The 14,660-nt window shown below is 56.0% G+C and overlaps 1 protein-coding gene across 1 annotated transcript in view; it reads left to right on the top strand.

The window, feature by feature from the left end:
• Positions 1 to 3: 3 nt before the first annotated feature.
• The window catches only part of PLEKHO2 (pleckstrin homology domain containing, family O member 2), a 21,902-nt gene continuing 7,245 nt past the window's right edge, over positions 4 to 14,660 (top strand). Inside the window, exons 1-3 of the mRNA XM_012644874.1 lie at positions 4 to 128; positions 6,302 to 6,451; positions 11,169 to 11,285. Coding sequence (XP_012500328.1) covers positions 117 to 128; positions 6,302 to 6,451; positions 11,169 to 11,285 — 279 coding nt within the window. The 5' untranslated portion in view covers positions 4 to 116. The remainder of the gene's footprint in view (positions 129 to 6,301; positions 6,452 to 11,168; positions 11,286 to 14,660) is intronic.

Below are 14,660 nucleotides of genomic sequence, written 5' to 3'. Positions count from 1 at the left end.
GAGGCCCGCGGGACAGATCGCAGAGAGCCGCCGCCCGGCCGGGCGTCGATGAAGGTGGCCGACCCGCGCGGCGCCGGGAGTGAGCGGCGGAGCTGCAGGACCGCGGGGGACTCGCCATGGAGGAGGAGGTGAGGGCAGGGCCCGGCGCGGGGGCGGGGCTGGGGTCTTCGAGCCCCTCACGGGGTTTGGGGTCCTGGGCTCAGGCCCTCGTTCCTGCTCGCCTCAGTCCCGCCCATCTCGCCGATCTGGGGACCCTCGCCCCTGTACCCCAGGCAGAGCCTAGGCAGATGGGGCGGGGGCTGGGGCAGGAATCCAGATCGGGCACTTCGAAGACGCGTCCTCCTTCGGTATCTCTTTGGCTTTTGTCACCAGCTGTGGGGCATCGTGTTTTTTGTTGTTCCCATTGGATTGACAGGGAGACTGAGGCTCCGTCGAGTTTGATGACTTGTTGGGAGTGGCCTGGGCTGCTGTGTTCGCACCCTGGTTACCGCGGACTCCCCGTGCCTGTCAGGTCTGATCCTGAGGGGACAGACTGTGTGTGTGTGTGTGTGTGTGTGTGTGTGTGTGTGTGTGTGTGTTGGGAGGGGTTCTGCAGGTTCTGGGGTCCCTGTCTCAAGGAATCTGAGGCAGTGACCATGCCTTGGTGGCAGGAGGACTGAAGAAGTTGCTTTTTTCTCCCTTGTATAAGTCTTTTTGAATCTTCTTCCCTCCACCCTCTCCCCTGCTCCACGTCTATCTGAGTGTGCTTTAACCTAGGAGTCAGCCCGCCCAGGGCCCGATCTGGGCCTCTGCCTTGCCCACGTCCCTGGGAGGGCTAACTCCCAGAAGGAGCTGAGGGCTGGACCAGCAGTGCCCCTTGAGCCTCCTTCTACTCCCTTAGGACACTCTTAGTCTGGGGTGGAGTCAGGCTCTCTGACCCCTGCCCTTTGCTTGCAAACTCAGTTCTCCCAGCAGCCCCATCATCCAAAGATCCAGCATACAGCAAGCACTTAATGTATGCCTATGGAATGAATAAGTTAGAAAGAGGGGCCTGCTGGGTCTAGAGGGAGATGAATTTGCTTCTTACCCGAAAGGGGTCCCAGCTTCTGCCCCTCCCAGCCCAGGGGAAGGGATGTCTTCGCTTGGATGGGTGGGGAGGAAAGATGAAGCTTTCTCTCTTGGGGCAGCCCTGGCCAGCTGGGGAGCCCTGAGTGGACCAGGCTGCCTGTGTCCACCTCACTGCCCCCCCATCAGTGCCAAACTCCCTACTTCCCAAGGCCACTGTTAGGAGCAGCTAGGCTGTCTGTCAGGGTGCCCTCCAGGCCAGGCCCTGCATTTCTGTGGGGTGGTAGATAAGTCACTTCCCCTCTCAGCCTTCATTTCCTCTTCTGTAAAATATAGGGCCTGGCCTCCTCCCCTGGGCCTGACGGTGTGACTGTGGCCCCTTCTGTCAGAGTGGGTGGAGGTAGGGGGCACAGTCAGGCCACGGTGATTTGCTGTGGTTTCTTTCTTGCTGTCAAGGTGGGGCTGCTGTCTGCCCCAGGCCCCCACTGCGATGGCTGGGCTCTCTGGCCAGGGCCTCTCCCCTTCTCCCAGAGGATATGGGTCTGCTCTGGCCCCCAATTAAGGAATATTCTCTGGGGATCTCCTGGGCCTGGCCTAGCTCTGTGCTCCCCTTGGTCCTGAATCTCTAACATTACTGCCCCCAACCCCTGCAAGCCTCACCCTCACAGCCAGGGGCCCCCTATCCGCTACCTCCCCTTTGGCATCCCTAAGTCTGTTTTCCTCCCACTTCTTCTCCCAGTAGCTTCCTCTTGTTTCACTGGGCCTCAGTGCCCATCTTTGTTTCTCTAAACCACCTCTTAGATCATAGTCACCTGCTCTGCCCCATGACCCCCGGCCGTCTTCATCACCTCCCTTTCACATGGCTGCTTTCAGCACTCCTGCCGGCTTTGAGCTTATTCCCTGTGCCCCAGTCGCACTGGACCAAGACCCTCCAGCCTCAGTGACCTCCTCTGTACAGTGGGCTGGTGTCCCTGTCAGGCTGAGGCTTGGTGAAGAAGTGCTGGTCTGGGCACTGGGCACCTGCCCAGCTGTGTTCTCTGGGCCTCAGTTTCTCCATCTGTAAAATGAGAGGGGTGGGTGATCCAGAAATGTGATGATGTCTGTGCAAAGCTTTGGAACTGCGGGTGTCAGTGGGGGTGTTGTTGCTGCCGTTGGGGTAAGGCTGGCAATCCTGGCCCCAGATTTTCCCATCTCTGCCCTGGGACTCTGCCCCCTTCCCCTGCCAGGTCTTTCTCTGGCTCAGCCTCTGTTGCCTCTGAGCTGCCCACTTGCCCTCAGCCATCAAGAACAGGGCAGTGTCCTGTCCCATGCCTGGGTTTGTGACGCTGGGCTCGTCTCTTGCCCTTCTGGGCTGTACTCTCCGTTTCTGTGTGTAGTGAAGGGGTTGAGAGTGCAGGGTCTCTGGCACCTGTTTGTGCCTTGCCTTCTCTGCGCCAACGCATGCGTCTCTTCCGCTCCTCAGAGCCCCACGCAAACCCTGCCTTCTGCAAGGGTCTCCCGCTAACCCCAAGCCCTTACCCCACCCAAGAGCTAGGAACGGTGGATCCGGGTTAAGTGTGGGATCCCGGGTAAGTGCCCTGTCAAGCAGGAGATGCCCCCCAGCCCCTGACTGGGGACTTCCCTTATGCAGGGTCTGTGTGGCCCCCAAAAGACTGGAAGTTCCCCCAGGGCAGAGCCTGTGTATCCTCTCTCTGAATGCCCCATCACAGGGCTCTGACACGGTGGGTTCTTAATAGAGTTTGGTCCCAGGACCTTTGGGTTTAGTCAAAGGGCAAACGTCATCATAAGCTGCCTGTGATGTGAGGTGCCAACAAGGTTTCTTCTGCTGGTCTCTGTCTCTTTGACATAACCTGTATTATGGCTTTCCATTTGTCCTTTCTGTGCACAGGGTCAAGGTCGGTTTTTTTTTTTAAATGAGTGACCCAGAGGCCCTCTATGTCAGGCAAAGGGGAGCCAGGCTGGTGCTCGGGGTGCCACAGGAGCTGCTCGCAGTGGGCAGGAAAGGGCCGGTGAGGATGGATGGGCGGGGAGAGGGTGAGACAGGAAGAACAGTGGTCAGCTGGTTAATGAGGAGAGAAGGCTGAGAAACTGGGCTGAGCAGGACAAAACCTCTCCTGTGAACCCTGCCAAGGGGAGGGGCCCCTTATTAAAACTTACTGGGGCATAGCCAGGCCCCCTGGAGGGAGGGGTCTGAGGGCCAGGGAGGGGGGCTGAGTGGAGGCTGGAGGCAAGTAGGACCCTGGCCTCCAGCCAGGCCTCCCCTGGGTGGCTGCTGCCGTGGCTGGGCTTTGGTTCACACCATCTGCAGCCCCTTGGCTGTCCCTTCTTCCATCCCAAAGTATTATCCCGCCCAGTCCTGTCCCACCCATCCTTCGAGGTCCTGGACTTGCTTCCCTAGCTAATTCAGTCATGGTGTGCAACACCTGGCCCAGAGGTGACAGTGATCTAGGCACAGGTTCCAGCCTTGCCCCTGGGAAGCTTCCAGCTGGTAGGAAGTTTTCAGGGGAGGTCACAAGTGGAGGGAGTTTAGAAAGGGGTGTGGGATCCCATGGGGTGGTGGGTGGGCCCCCTGAAAAGCAGGAGGCAAGCTTGGAGCTCAGAGTTGGGGGTAGCAGCTTCACCCTCCACAACCCCCACTGCCTTGTTCATGAGAGACCAAGAGTGTGGTCTGCCCGTCTGGGCGTGGAGGGCCTGGGAGGCGGCCACAGTGCTGTAGCTGTGGGTGGGGGTGTGAGTGTGAAATGCAAGGTGGGATTTCCCATTTCCCAGTTCTCCCCTTCCAGTCCTGGGCCTGTGACAGCCTGCAGGGGGGCGTCACTGAGGGATTAGGCCCCTGGGGGTCACATAGCCCACAGGCTGAACACAGGGTCTCAGTAGTGATGTGGGGAGTGGGAGTTGGGTACACGATAGGATGGGAGAGCCTCTCTGTTGTTGTCAAAGGGCCCTGAAGTCCCTCTTCCCCTGGACAGGGTGGCTCATAACTGGCCAGCCTCCTACTTCCTCATTCCTGTATCCGGGAAGAACATTTGGGACCATCCCACTTCCCCATTTCTCTTGCCATCTACGAGTTAGGGGGAGATCCTGAGAGGGTGCCCCATATTCCCGGAGCTCCTGGAGGTCTGAGGCCAGCAGCTGTAGTCCAGAAAGGCCTTGTTCTAAACTGGGAGTGCGGCCCAGGGAGAGGGTCCCTGTGAGCCTGAGGGGACGGCAGTGACAAAATAGTGTCATAGCAATAATGACAGCCACCATATGCTAGGTTTAGGGTATCCTAGGAGCTGCTTTATGTGCCTTATCTTTATTCAGCAATAAACATTTATTGAGCACTTACTGTGTGCCAGACGTAGTCTAGGCACTGGGGCTATAGCAGTAAATCTCTGCCCGCATGGAGTTATACTCCTTACCACGCCTGCTGTTAATGTCTCCATTTCACAGATGAAGAAACTGAGGCTTGGAGAGGTGAAGTGGTTTGCCTCAGTCTGCACGAGTGGGGCTGCAAAGCCCAGGCTCCCAACCACCAGCATGTGCTGTGCATAGAGGGAGCGGGGGCCACAGAGGGAACCAGGCTGACACTCCCCAGTCGTGACAGAGACCAGGGAAGCCAGGCCCTTCCCAGCTCCTGACAGCTCACCACGCTTGTATCTGTCTGGGCTTGTCCTTCCAAAGGCAGCTGTGGCCACAGGGTATCCCTGGGGAGAGGCATGCCTCTTTTAACTGGGGCCCCTTTCTTGAGTTTTATGTAAATTATAATGTAGTCAGAATTAGTCAGTGCTAATTTCCTTCTAGCAGCCTCTAGATCGTGTCATGCTCTTGACTGGCTCTCCTCTCTCCCCTGCACACTCACCACTCTGGGTACCAGTCAGTGAAACACAGTGGTTGGCAAATTGGGTGTATTTTTATTTTCATTTCATAGATATTTCTTTTTTTTTTCTTTTTGAGACAGAGTCTCACTCTTTTGCCTGGGCTAGCTTGCTTGCTGTGGCATCAGTCTAGCTCACAGCAACCTCAAACTCCTGGGCTCAAGCGATCCTCCTGCCTCAGCCTCCCGAGTAGCTGGGACTACAGGCATGCGCCACCATGCTCGGCTAATTTTTTCTATGTATTTTTAGTTGTTTGATTAATTTCTTTCTATTTTTAGTAGAGACGGGGTCTCGCTCTTGCTCAGGCTGGTTTCGAACTCCTGAGCTCAAACAATCCTCCTGCCTCGGCCTCCCAGAGTGCTAGGATTACAGGTGTGAGCCACCACGCCCGGCCTCATAGATACTTTTTGAGCACCCATTATATGTAAAAGAACAGGGCTGGGTGCTGGGAACCCAGAGGTGAATCCAATCCCGACCCTGTCTGCTGGGCATGTACCTGGCGCCCAGCCACCCAAGCAGGTAATCAATGGGGCACAGAATGTCAGTGGCTGGCCTTGAGGCTCCAGGGTGGCTACCCATGTCCAGGAGAAGGGTGGTTGAGCCCTTCTGGAACCCTCCCCAGTTGTGGTAGCTGCCCTGAAGTCCTGGCCTGGGGCAGGGAGGAGGGCAGAGGAGCATCCTGCTTTGGGGCAGGAAGCAGGGGCTGCAGAGTGGGTTCTCTGGAAGGGTGGGGCAGACAGGCAGATTGCCATGCAGCCTCCTGACGCCCTGTCCTTCTGAGCCCTGTTCTAGGAGGCCTCCCTGGGCCACCCCAACCTGAACCAGCTGTCCTCTCCCTGCCCCCTGTTTGTTTCCCACGTAGCATTTCACATGGGTTAATGGTTTCTGTGTGGGTATATGTTTGTTCAGCTCCTCTTCCCCCTGCTGTGAGCTCTAGGAGGGCAGAGACTGCGTTACTTTTATTATTTTTATTCTTCCCTGACGTAAGCGCTCAGTGCAACATTTGTTGACTGGTTGAATGAACACGTGGAGGCAGAATGGGGGAGCGGGAAAAACGTGGGGTCAGAGAGACCCGCTTTGAATTCTGGCTCTGTCCTCCTCTAGCCAGGAGACTGGCAAGTCATTTCTCCATTCTGAGCTTCAGTTTGCTGTGACATCATGACAATGATGCTACCACCTTGGAGGGTAATAGTAAGAATTCAATGAACGACGTGTGTCAAATGTAATACGGTGGCCAGTATGAAGAGGCTGCTGCTATTATTACTGTTATTATTTCCGATGTTGGGTTAGGATTATCTGCCCGGGGCGGTTGTGGGGAAGCTCCCATAGGATGATTTCACGGGGATGCATCCCTTGTGTGGCCTGGGGACCATGGGGCATGTCCTGGTGCTGTCTTACAGGATGTGAAGGAAGGGGGCGAGAAGCCTCAGGGAGCAAGGACGGCGGACAAGGCTGGCTGGGTCAAGAAGAGCAGTGGGGGCCTCCTGAGTTTCTGGAAAGATCGATATCTGCTCCTCTGCCAGGCCCAGCTGCTGGTCTACGAGAACGAGGTAAGGACCAGCTTGGCCCTCAAGCAGGTTGGGGATTCTGGGGCAGGGGCAAAGCGAGGGCAGCCCAAGCCAGGACCCTGGGACTGGGGATGGAAGAGCTATTCCACTTTTGACATGCTGTACAACCTGGGCAAGCGCCTCACCTTCTCTAGGTCTCTGTTTGCATGTGAGGCAGATCTGGGGTTGCTGGATGAGGGATGCTCTGTGGACCAACCATATGTGCATCTAGTGTGCGAGTCTCTTCTTCTCCCTCGGCAAGTTTCCGTAAGAGTGAGTGTTCCAGAAAACTGAAGCCTGCTCCATTTAGCGGTGGTAGTAGAAATAATAATTAGCACTCATACTTCTTTTTTTTTTTTTCTGAGGTAGGGTCTGGCTCTGTTGCCTGGGGCAGAGTGCAGTGGTGTCATCATAGCTCACTGCAACCTCAGACTCCTGGGCTCCAGTGATCCTCCTGCCTCAGCCTCCCGAGTAGCTGGGACAACAGGAATGTACCACCACACCCAACTAATTTTTCTATTTTTTGTAGAGACGGGGTCTTGCTGTTGCTCAGGCTGGTGTCAAACTCCTGGCCTCAAGCGATCCCCCTGCCTTGGCCTCCCAAAGTGCTGGGATTACAGGCGTGAGCCATCGTGTCAGGCCTTAGCACTCATACTTATTTGGGGCTCTTACATATGTCCCTTATGATGGAATAGTCCCATGAGAGTGGTCATGATGTTGCATTTTATAGACGAGCATACTGGGGCTTAGGGTGGCAAAATGACTGCTCAGCATTTCACAGTGAGCGGAGGAGTTAGGCCTAGAAACAAGTCCAGTGCTCTTTCCACCAAGAGACACCAGCAAATAAACTCTAAAACTTATTTTTGGTAGAAATTCTCTAAAATATGTTAAATATTCTCTGCCTTCTTCAACAGAAGGTGCTGGCCTCAACTGAATCTCTCCCTGGTAGCTCAGTCACTTGTCGGACTGTTTGGTACTGCCAGACTGTACTTTTCAGCCTTTCTTTCTCCTTTAACATCCAGCTGCTGGTTGCCATTTCTGCTGTCCTTGTGCCTCTAACAGCCCTCACACCTTTCCACTTCAAACTTTTGTTCCTGTTCTAGTTTCAGGCAGGCTCGGTATTTGCACAACTAAGGTTGCTAAAATTGTGTGTTAAATAAGAGTCAATAAAGCTGTAGGTGAAGACTTGAGGAAAGGTGGTTTCTCCTTGCAGATGCGGTTTGTGTTCTGGGTGTGAGGCTATCACAGGGCCTGTCCACTGAAAACGGGGCATCTCTACGCGTCTTTGGCAGATGAAATGCGCGGGGAAGAACTGGCTTGGGAGCAGAGGAAGGGGCAGCCTCCCTTCCTCATCAGCCTCTCTCAGCCTGCCTCAGGATATCTTGGCAAATTCATCATTGTCCCAGGCCAAGAAAGACTGGGCATCCTGGATCCAGGTGATTAAAGCAGCTGCCTTTGAGAAGCACCTTGCCTGTCCTGCCTGAGTCTCTGGCTCGTGGAGTTGGGGTGTCAGGGAAGCAGTGGGAGGAGGGCAAAGAGATGAGGGTGGGCAGACAGCCCCCGTCGGTGTTCTCTACTGCTGCTCTCACCAAATCGGGATGTGCCAGCGAGGAATGTGGCAGCAAGGGATATTTTTATCAATAAAGGGGGTTGTCACAGCTTCCTCCAGAGCCAGCAGCAGCAAGAGTTGAGTGACAGGCTCTCAGCTGTCAGCCCTTCAGGCACTGCCAGACTTGTCCTGGACCGCCTCTCCACATCTGGCCATGGCTGGGAAGCAGGAAGATTTCACATCCCCCAAACATGACAAATCCAAATCACGCTTTAAAAAAAAAATCACTATTAAAAACTTAAATGCAATTTCAAGAACTTAGCACTCGGGGGTGGGGGAGCCTGGCCCAGGAGTAGGAATTGAGAAATGCTTATTAGCTCAATTCCTTTTTCTGATGTAAGGAACTAGGCGAGTGTGAACGGCTCTTGGCTGTTTCCTCGCTGTCAGAAAGGCTGACATTCCATGGATGCTGCCCCCGCCCAGTGCCTGCTGGTTTATCCCTTTTTCTGAGCTGCAAAAGGGCTGGGATGATTCAGCGGCCTGGGGTGGAGAGGAGACCCAGGACAGGCAGCTGCGGGGAGCCGGGTGGTGGAGGTGGACTGACGTTTTTTTCCCAGGCAGAGGAGGGAGAGTGCATTTTGGCCGCTGGTTGTCCAGCTGGGGGAGGCCTGTGGACATGGGGCAGGTGAGCTGCTCTCGCTGGAGTAGGGATCCTTCCTCAGGCAGCTCCCCTCCTCTGGATGTCCAGGGAGGAGGAGACTGGTCTCAGTCTGGGCCATGAACTCATTGCAGCAAACTGGTCCTACGTACGTCCCTCTCGAGGGCTCCTTCTTGAAAGTTGCTGTGGAGGAAACAGAAAGGAGAGCAGACACGGAGAACAGGGGAGAGAGATGGCCACACAGGAGTTGGGACTGTGCTTTCCCATGTGCCCCTAGCAACCTCATGGGGTGCCTGCACCTGGCAGTGCCGTGTAGAAGTTTGCATGTCCCCAGCAGTAAGTGGCAGGGGCTTCAGAGGAGAGAGAGCACCCAGGCTCAGGGGTTTATGGTGGGGGATGGGGAGCTTCTCAGAGCAGGAGGACTTTTTTGGCCCTTATGTTTAATGGAGGAACATGGAAGGGACTGGAGACTAGGGACTGGAAAGAGACACCTGACTGAGCGTGGATGGGAGTGACAAGGCCACCCTGGCTATCTGTCTCCTTTTCCCTGAGAGGCTGAGGAGAGTAGCTCAGTGGTTTTCCACTTAGGCTGTACAATTGTCTGCTTTAAAAAAATTCTGAGGGGCCGGGCGCGGTGGCTCATGCCTGTAATCCTAGCACTCTGGGAGGCCAAGGCAGGCGGATTGTTTGAGCTCAGGAGTTCGAGACCAGCCTGAGCAAGAGCGAGACCCCGTCTCTACCAAAAATAGAAAGAAATTAATTGAACAACTAAAAATATATAGAAAAAATTAGCCGGGCATGGTGGCGCGTGCCTGTAGTCCCAGCTACTCGGGAGGCTGAGGCAGGAGGATCGCTTGAGGCCAGGAGTTTGAGGTTGCTGTGAGCTAGGATGATGCCACGGCACTCTAGCCCGGGCAACAGAGTGACACTCTGTCTCAAAAAAAAAAAAAAGAAAATCCTGAGGTCTGGGCCTCATCCCCAGAGATCCTGGTACAATTGGTCTGGGGTGTTGCTGGGCACTGGGGTTTTTAAAAGCTCCCAGGTGCCACCAAGGTTGAGAAGCTCCGGTTAGAGCAGTGATTTTCAAAGCTTCACGTATGTCGGAATCACCTGGAGGGCTAATTAAAACTCGGATTGCCAGGCCCATTCCCCTGAGTTTATGACTCAGTAGGGCTGAGGCCCCAAAACTTGCATTTCTAACAAGTTCTCAGGCGGTGCTGATGCTGCTGGCCCGGGTCCCACACTGGAAGACCGCTCGTGTAGAGCAACCTATCGCTAAGGCACTGACCAGCCGGCTCTGGGAGGAGTGTGGTGTGTTGGAAAGCGCCCTGGCCTGAGAGTCAGAGGATATGGTTTGAGTTGGGCCCTGCCCCTTGTATTTGGGTCTGTGGCCCTACAGCAAATCACGTCGCCTCCGGGCCTCATTCTCTCCATCTCTAAAAGGAAGCAGATACTGGGGCTCCAGGCTCTCAGGGTTACTGTGAGGTCAGGAGAATCAGGGACGCCAAAGTGCTCACCAAGTGTCAGGTTTCTTGCTGTTGGACATCAGCAAGAGTTTCCTTAACTTGTTGACCAGTCTCCAGGGGAGTGTCCCTTCCTACCCCCTCTCCCCCACCACTCAAAGGGCCAGATTCTGCTTCCCTGGACTCTCCAGGATGAAAATGTGCCACACCCAGGAAGTTGTTCCAACTGGGTCTCTGCTGGGAGGGGATCCCCTGATGGCCATTGAGGGAGGAGCTTGTCATAGGCAGCTTGCCCAAGAGACACCTGATGGGTAGAGCCCGTGGAGAAAACACTCCAGTGTTGGTTGGCAGGAAGGCAGCCTGGCCGGTGTCCAGGGATGACCTGGAAGAGGCTGGGCACTGTCCTGGCCACTGGCCCTGCTAATGATGAAGCCTCGGGGTGCAGGCTGTAGGAGTGGGCTGCTCTTAAAGGAACATTGTCCCCTCCATTGTGCATAGCCTGCAGCCTGGGGTGAGGGGCTGCTGTCCCAAGCCAAGGGTCAGCAGAGGTAGGAGCCAGGTGAGAGTACCAGCTCAGGATCACATGTGCCTTGTTCATCATTCATCATGCTTCCCTCTGTGGCTCTTCCTGCAAAGTCTTTCCCCCCCCCCCATTTGGTGACATCCTGCATCCCTCTTCCAGGCTATCTCTTCCACAGATCTCTGCCTGGCCTCTGGGCCTGCATGGACCCCCAGGCACCTTTGGCACCCTTTTCTAAGCCTCTCTAGCTTCCTCTCTCTTTCCTCCTCTGGCCTTAGTCACATACCCCCTCTGGGCTGTGTGTCCCCTTCCCCATCCAGATGGTGAGCCTTGCAGGTGACCCTGCAGCCAGCACGCACTTACCAGAGTCTGAGTGCCACATCTTGGTGATTGATTGACGGCCTGAGGTCCTCCCTCTGACCACGTGATGTCTTCACTGAGTAGGATCAGGGTCTGGGGGTGGCCTGCGTGCTTGAGGGTTGTGGGGTCTGCCTCTCACCAGCTCGTGTCCCCTCTGTCTCCCTCCCCAGGATGAGCAGAACTGTGTAGAGACGGTGGAGCTGGGCAGCTATGAGAGGTGCCAGGACCTTCGTGCCCTCCTCAAGCGGAAACACCGCTTTATCCTGCTTCGGTCGCCAGGGAACAAGGTAGGGAGATGCCTGCTGCTGCCTGACCTCCATCCAGGCCAGGGTCTGTGTGGGAGGTCAGCCCCTGGAGGTCTAAGGCAGGCTGGGCCCCTTGAAGAAGCCTGCAGGTTTTCCGTTGAGCATGGCTGAGGCTTAAACCCAGCGGCCACCATAGTTGGACGTTTTACTCATTTGGTGTTGGAGTCTCCTCAGCCCCTGGTTGACAAGAGATACACTTAGGGCTCTGCTGAGAGAGCTGTGCCCTCCTCTCCCTCCCAGCCTTGGGGCCTCCATCTCAGGCTGTAGCTCTATGGTAGCCTTTGGGAGGCGGGGCTCTTGGCCCTACCCCACACTCTGGGGGAGGCCCTGGGCTGAGGCAGGAGGACTAGGGATGAGGTCTCCACCCCACCAGGCCTCTGGCACCCTGACATAGCCTGGGGTAGAGAGGAGGGTGTGGCCTCCTCTTCATCCCAGGCCTTCCTGGGTGGGCCACCCCTCCTGCCCCCTTGGGAGGCCTGCAGCCCCAGCTCTTCTCCCCTTGGACTTTCCTTTCTTGGCTGTAGCTGGGGGAGGGCTCTTGCTTAAGAGATTCCTTTCCTGAGATGTGTTGTATATGCATATGAAGTTCGCTGTTTGCACCACATTTCTCTGGCAGGGAGTCTGGTGGGTGTTGACACATGATGTAGCTTCACAGATGTCAGGAGGGAGTTCAGCTTTGAGGCTGGCGTGTACAGCACCTCTCGCCAGCTCGCGCCCATCTGCAGCTGGGCCACGCCTCTGCACGTCATGCAGAGCCTTTCAGAGTAGGGCTGAGTCACAGAGGCCAGGGGTTGGGGAGCAGGTCTGGTCTGGGCCTGCTGGAGGCCATTCTGTTTCTCCCCCAGCTTTAGGGGCCTGGAGCTTGTCCTCTGTGGACCCTGGGGAATACCATGATGCTTTGCTCATTGACCTTTTGCCCTGCTCTGCGGGGGATGGGGACAGGGAAGCAACTGAGACAGCAGTGGAGGGGGCTATGGGGCTCTGATATTAGGGAACTGGAAGAAGTGCCCCAGGGTAGGGGCAGGTTTATAGTGTCATGCGGGTTCCTGGGGCTGGGCCTAGGTTTCACTTGACATCTGCTGCTTAGGGCTCTTTGAGGACAAGGAGAGTCACATTTTGGTTTTTCAGGCCCTAGACCCCCCCCTCAGTCCTGGAGACCTACTTTCTGTCTGAGTGGGCGCTGAGTATGTGCATGTGAGTTTGAGAGAGATGCAAAGTGCATTATATGTGACGGTTTCTGCCGGGCTGTCTGGCCCTTGTGTGTGCACCTCTTTACATGCAGGTGAGCATTCGCCTGGCATGGGTCTGTCCAGGTGTGTGTCTCTTTAGTGCGCTTATGTGGATGTGGGGCTCAGGGGCCTTGCCTGTCAGTCCTGTGCGAGTGCTATTCTGTGGGCCACCTCCTGGTGGTGGATTAGGGGGGTCATCACCTTCAGAGAGGCCTGTTTGTGCAGCTGCGTTCTCAGCTGCTTCAGCCAATACCCTCCCTGCTGTCTCCCCACCCTGCAAGAGTTCAGGTTGGCTCTGGGAACAGGACAATCAAACTGGAGCCAGGGTTGTGGAGCAAGTGGTGGGTATTACGGGGTGGGACAGCCACTCTGGTTCCAGTTCAAGGGCCCCTGACCCTCAGAACCCCCAGGAACTCACAGTGAGGGCTCCCCAGAGGCCAGATGGTGGACCTGGCCCGAGCACCACATTCCCGCATCTCTCACCCTCCTTTCCTGTCACCCTGGGTGTTCCCATCCTCAGTGAGGCCTCCAGCCTGCAGGAGGTCACATGACCCAGGCTGTCTGGTCCTGAGGCCGCCTTTTTTTTTCCCTCTAATCAAATAAACAAAGACTCCAGTGTCTTGCATGCCCCTCTCCCCCTGCCTCTCCGTCCCCACACCCCTGCCCATGAGGTCACAGGCAGACGCTGCCAGGAAGCAGGGTGGCCACTGCTGGGCCTTGCTGCCCTGCTGGTCTTGGCCAGCCTGGCCCTTTCCTCTTTCCTGCCTCCTTGCTTCCCCTCCCCCTTTTCCCTCTCTGCCATTTTGTCCTTCCCCTTCTCCCAGCCCTTGTAGGCCTATTCTGCAGCCATTGGCATCTAAGCTCCTAGCAGGACCTGTGTCCCTGGGGCTTCTTGGAAGGGCTTGGGGCAGGGACCTGTGCAGCCTGTGGGCTTTGGGACACAGGGGTGGGGGTGGGGCCAGAGGCACAACTTCTTGGTGTTCTTGTCCCTGTTGTGGAATGCCTGGCTCATTCAGCGGGGATTACACAGGTTTCCTTGGGGTGGAGCCGGGTACCATTTAACCTCGGGTACCATTTAACCTCGCATTCCCTCTCCTCTGGGAGCCCTTTGGCTTGTACCGTAGTAGGTCTTCCCTGAGGCCATTTCCCTCTCAGGGAAGCAGAAGGGATGGGCAGCCTGGCTCAGGTGAGGCGGCCAGGGGAGAAGCAGCTGCAGGTTGGGTTGGGTCCGATGGTTCTGTTCTTTGCCCTTTGAGGCCCGGAGTAGGGAGTCAGAGGTCTGAGTCCCAGGCCTGCTCTTCGGCGCACTCCTGTTCCGTGGGCTGCTGAGTTCAACTGTATACTTCTCAAGCTCTCTGGGATGCGAAGCCCTGTACCAGGCAGGGGCCTCACAGCTCAGGGCCCATGAACAGGAGTAGCAGCTGGGGTCAGAGGGGCTCACCCCAGGCAACCTTTCTGGCAGCTCCTGTTGCAAAGTTGGGTGGCCTTTGCAGTCCCCAGATGTAGTATGGTCCTTCCCAGAGCCCCCAGCAGCCCTGATGACTGGGCTGAGAGGCAGTTGCCACGGTGCCCTGGGGATTCTGACTTAACTGCAGATCTGCTGCCAGGATCGAATTTACCCTGGTCATGCAAATGAGCATTTGGCTATGCCTGGCGTGGTGGGGGTGGGACCCAGGGCTCGGTATGAGGAGGCGGCAGTGGCAGCCACGAGGAAGTTATATAATGAGGGTGCTGAGGGGGCCAGACTGCAGGTTACATAACTGGGAGAGTGGGGGCAGGGAAGGCGCTATCTAGCACCAGGGCGGGGGGATGGGCAGGCTGGTGACCGCCAACAGAGAACTAGGGCATCTTGAGGTCAGAGAGTAGGCAGCGGCCCAAAAACAGGGTGAGGGAAGGAATCTTGGGCCAGTTCATTCATTTATTGGCTCATTCATTCAGTAACTATTTACTGAGTGTCTACTATGTGCCAGGGCCTGGCTTTAATCGTGTTTAATTCTTTCGGCATTGCTTTATAGTAGGAAGTGTTATCCCATTTTACAGATGAGGAAACTGGGACTGTTTTGTCCAGAAGGAACGCAGTGGTGTTAATTCCTGTTACTGAGCATTCACTCTGCCCAGTTCCAGATTT

The sequence above is a fragment of the Propithecus coquereli genome, unplaced genomic scaffold, assembly GCF_000956105.1.
Source record: "Propithecus coquereli isolate 6110/MARCELLA unplaced genomic scaffold, Pcoq_1.0 Scaffold221, whole genome shotgun sequence".
In the NCBI taxonomy this organism is placed as follows: domain Eukaryota; kingdom Metazoa; phylum Chordata; class Mammalia; order Primates; family Indriidae; genus Propithecus; species Propithecus coquereli.
The sequence above is the reverse complement of the archived record's forward strand: the minus strand, read 5'-3'. Positions and strand labels throughout refer to the sequence as shown.